General features: G+C 33.5%; 1 protein-coding gene across 1 annotated transcript; it reads right to left on the reverse strand.

The window, feature by feature from the left end:
- Nucleotides 1-1,398: 1,398 nt before the first annotated feature.
- LOC110929350 (transmembrane emp24 domain-containing protein p24delta4-like) lies at nucleotides 1,399-4,278 on the reverse strand. The gene is made up of 4 exons (XM_022172495.2): nucleotides 3,872-4,278; nucleotides 2,554-2,763; nucleotides 2,003-2,079; nucleotides 1,399-1,675 (listed from the first exon to the last, which is right to left on the reverse strand). The coding sequence occupies exons 1-4, from the start codon at nucleotides 4,076-4,078 to the stop codon at nucleotides 1,531-1,533; spliced, it is 639 nt and encodes a 212-aa protein (XP_022028187.1). The 5' UTR covers nucleotides 4,079-4,278; the 3' UTR covers nucleotides 1,399-1,530.
- Between the last annotated feature and the right edge of the window lie 846 nt (nucleotides 4,279-5,124).

The raw sequence follows: 5,124 nt of genomic DNA on the forward strand, positions 1-5,124 counted from the left end.
TTTCCAATTACATGTATTTCAGGAAAGAAAGCATAACACTAATGAAGAACAAGGAAAGTGGAAAAAGTAGTGATCCGATGACCATTTTTGAAGGGTTTGCCTTATATATTCTGGCTTCGTGCGTGCATATAGAAGTCAACGCCTTGTTTTACATTATGAATCAAACTATGTTTTGTTAAAGTTATTTTGTAACTTGAAATACTATTTGGGAAACGTTGTGAACATGTTCTAAAACTTCTGTACTTATGTTTCAAACTATATATCAATGGCATCGTTCTCATTTTATTGTTTACTTGGTTGTATGCAATGTTTACTTTTCATAGTCACACGAATGCGCTTCCGCTACGAGCAAGGTGTGACAAATTTTGAGCCAAGTGATTTAAAGTAGACATACGTCAATAGATCTTATTGTTTATATTAGACTCAGAAAGTGGTACATGTTGATATATATAGATATGCAGTTTTGTTTTGAAGTACATCTATGAGTTTTAGTCCTTTCGAAACAATATACTAGTTTTGTTTCCCCTTTTGTCCTCACCTGTTATATATTTTGATCTTCTGCTTGTGGTGTTTTGTGGTTACTCCAAAGAATGTAAGGCAATTCATATGTAAAGGTGTTTATCTTTAAGTTAGTTTAATATTCATGTATATGTTTGTACTCTTAATATCATAAAATACATATAGATAATTTATATATAAGAAGTCATTATGGTTTATAAAATAAAGGTAAAAAGTGAAATAAAGGGGAAAACGTAAGGATAGATAAACCAGTTCGTTTTTTTATAACATGGTTTTACAAACCACATCATAACAATTAAATTAAAACAATACATAATAAAAAGGTAAAAACAAAAAAAATAACTAAACCTATTTTTTTAATAAATTACCAACCTAAATTATTTTAATAACAAGAGTTGTTTTGATTTTGAATAACTTATATGAAAAAAATATGATTATTTGGACAAATTAAAAAAATGGTTTATTTTGAGTTAGACGTGGTCTTCAATTTGCAAAATATGATAGTAAGTAGTAACACAAAATTATAGCATCAGTATGCCTTAATATGAAAGCCAATACTCTCTCATTGTCCATTTGACTTCGTTTCATTAGCTTATCATTCATTTATGCTTGTAAACATCCAATTGTCGCTTCGTTAAGATACATCTAAGACCGTCTCTAGCACGAGGGGGTCAGGGACACCATTGACCACCCCCATGTCGGCTTTCCCTGATTCTCCCCTTCCTCTCCTGACGATTCTCTCTCTCTCTCTCTCACACACACACACACACACAATCTTTCATGGGCTTCTCCACACCAGATATACGCTCTCATGGCGTGGTGCCATGCCCTTGCGTTGGAGAAGGTCAAAGTTATGTCCGAAAATTTTTAGATCGATAATACTATAATTAAGTTATCGTAAAAGTGAATATGGCAACTAAAATCTTGAATCCACCATAATCAAGAAAAAGAGAACGAACAACACTATAATTTAAGTCCGGTCTAGTGACTTCACCACGAGGGGTTGAAGTTCTAGATCAGTTTCTTCTTTTGGAAGAAACGGGTCAAGTACCATAGTTGTGCACTCGAAGCCAAAATGCAGATACCCAACGACGAGATGCTGTACCATGCCACCCTGGAATTGGTGGTCTCACTCACTCCCCTCATTTCCGCCTCTCTGCATAACCATAAAAACAATACAAAAATATTAGCAGAGGTGAAAATATTAATAGGTCGATTTGGGTTGTATTTGTATGTCAAACGGGTCAAACCAAAATAAAACAAGCAAGGGTCAAACGGGTTGAAAGTCATCCATCCACATTCTACATTTAATAATTGCTTATAAAAATATTTTAATTATTAACATAAACTGAAATGACAAATTCAGTATTATAAGTGTTAGCAGTTCAGCCCGACCTGACCCATTTTAGTCAACCCGCTTTGACACGTTACCCAACCCACCCGTATTGCCACCTCTACATATTAACACAGTTGCATTAATCACCTTTTCTTGTGGTATCCCAGATAACCATGAATGGTCTCCACAGCTCCTTCAAGCTTTCTCAACTCGAGTTCAACGCCCTGTGGAGAAATTCAATAAAAAAATGCTATTATGAATAACTCGACACGTGATTATTATTAGAATGTGAAAACAGGCCGTGCAGGTCAAAAGTCGCCCTAACTGTATTCAAAACGTATAAAGCACCCTATAATGTTTTATTTCAAACCCAAGATCGTCATCGTAATAATATAAACTTTTATCATATTTAAGAGGCCGTTTGACAACTTCTGAATGGTTAAGTGCTGAACCTGTAAGAGGTCTGAACAATTATGTGCTGAACCAGTAAGAGTGTCTGAACCATTAAGAGCCAGTAGTATAATGCTTAACCATTTAGAGGCAAATGTCGGAACCATTCAGACATTTGCTCATGAAACAAACAGTCTGAACCATTAAGTGCTGAACCAGTAAGAGTTCTGAACCATTAAGAGCCACATTAAGAGGTAAACAAACAACCCCTAAGACTTTAATGATTGTAAGCAAAAGTTAATACTCACCTCAATTTTTTCTTTTTTAGCAATCGAATCCCAATCCTTTGCTGCAGCTCCCATTTTCCAATCAATATTAACAATTAACTTACCACCTTCACCAGGTTGGTCATCCAAGAAACATGTAGCATACAGCCCAGACTCAGTTGATGTGAACGCAAATTCATCATGTGTTGCGTTCTCCTTGTGGTGAATTATGTTCCCAGAAGGTGACATAACCTGCAAACGCAACAACATCTATAATTAGACTTCCTTTGATTTCGAAAACATACAAGATTATGTACTCTATATTGGTAACATACAGAAAAAATCAAGTAAAAACAAACATTAATCAACCATAGAAATGCCATCTTTCGCATCCCTCCCATCCCACAACTTTTCTTCAAAAAATTAAAAGTATTAAAAAAATATATACTAAAAAAGAACACACAAACTTCATATATCACCCTTTATATTATTAGTGTTACTAATACTGACTTATAATCAGAACTAACTTAAGTGCTGAACCAGTAAGAGGTTTGAACCATTAAGTGCTGAATCAGTAAGAGGCCTGAACCATTAAGAGCATGTATAATGTTTAACCGTTCAGAGACAAATGTCTGACCAATTCAGATTAGAGGTCTTAACCATTCAGACTCTGTATAAATCTTAACCATTCAGAGGCAAATGTCTTAACCGTTCAGACATCTGCTCGTGATACAAACAGTCTGAACCATTAAGTGCTGATACAAACAATCTGAACCATTAAGTGCTGAACCAGTAAGAGGTCTGAACCATTAAGAGCTTCATTAAGAGGTAAACAAACAGCCCCTTAATAAACTATTATCATCATCAATTTATAGTAATTCTTGTTCAGCAAATAGATAAACCTAACCTAAAACATTAATTCAGTTTCTTGTAATTTTTGTTCAACTAATAAATAATCCACCCTAAAAACATAAATTAACAATTTGCAACTTTCAAGGGGAAATTCACATAAGACATTGAATTTTTATATCAAGAAATAGAAAAATTTCTCATCCCTATCCCAAAAACTGATGTAATAAAAAAAAAAATTAATGAAATCATTTTCATTAAAATGCCAAAGTAACAAATTAAAAACAAGTGGCAGGTAAACAGGCAACAAGCTGCGCCGCAACCCCCTTTTGAATTTCAAAACCAATCCTACTAAAGACGAAACAACCGTTAAAGGTTGAGAGATTACTATTCACAACCCGTTAAACAAATGTAACCATTTCATGAACTAAATTAAAACCACTTAATCATAATCAATCACACAAAAACAACATCATCTACTAATTCAAATCCAAACACATATAACTATTACCGTAATGGAGACGGTTGGATTAGAACGAATAAGACCTTCAAAGATAACAACGGTATACTCTCCGACAACAACGACATTGTTGTGAATTTCCTCCATCACGCACTTGTTCCCCGATCTAGGTAAAGTTAACCACACAGATTCACCATTTTGAACCAGAATTAACATCAACAACAGCATCGGCAGCAGTAACCTAACTTTTTCCACCATCTTCGCTCTGTGTGTGTGTGTAACGGAAGCTTTGGTTTCCTGTGTTAATCGATCGGTGAGATTGATGATCAAACACGTTGTGAATGTATGCGTTTTGTTTGGAGGTTTTAGGAATGTAATGTGGGCTGCTGCATGGTGGAATTGGGGGAATGTAATTTGGAGGTTTTATGATCAAATTAATGTGATAAGATATTGTATTCAAAGTAAATATCAGGGAGGGAGCTTTTAATACATTTTAGCTTTAAACTTTCTAACAAAAAATTTATACTCAATAAAAAGTTTTGTTTAGTTGAAGAAGGTTGAAGTTTTTGATTGAACATAGCATTTAGAAGAAGCTACAAGCTTTTAGGGAAAAAAATGACTATTTTAACCTCTAAAGATAATGAACTTTTTAATGCACACACTTTTTAAATTTTTAGTTATATACATTTTGATCATTTTATACATTTTATTAAAAGCTCCTGCTACTCTGTCAAACATCAAATATATCTAAAAAAATACAGCTACCAGCTTCAGCCACCAGCTAATAGCTTCCAACCATCGACCACCAGTTACTTTTGCCAAACATCCATGTGGTTCAAGCCCCTTTTGGCTAGTGGCTAAACATTTTTTATATTTAATTGTTTTTAAAATTAAAATGACACCAGAAAATACTAAAAATGTGAAATCTCGACTATATAATAAAAGAAACCATTTTTGAGACACTTGTCATCATATTAGAATATCTCTTATAGATAATTATTATTTTAATTTAATCTTTTCTAATTAATTATTAATAACTCTCCTATTAAATATTATTTAGTTTAATATCTTATGGATAATTATTATTTAGTTTAATCTTTTATTCTCATTTATAATATTATTTAGAGAAAATTATGATTTTGGCCCCTGTAGTTATATCACTTTTACCCTTTTAGCTCAAAAAAGAATTTTTTAACATCTAAGCCCCCAACGTCTTCTTTTATAACCCTTTTGGCCCCTAACACTAACTCCGTCCACTAAATGTTAGGGGCCAAAAGGGTTAAAAAAAGACGTTAGGGGCCAAA

Source organism: Helianthus annuus, chromosome 3 (genome assembly GCF_002127325.2).
Source record: "Helianthus annuus cultivar XRQ/B chromosome 3, HanXRQr2.0-SUNRISE, whole genome shotgun sequence".
NCBI lineage: Eukaryota > Viridiplantae > Streptophyta > Magnoliopsida > Asterales > Asteraceae > Helianthus > Helianthus annuus.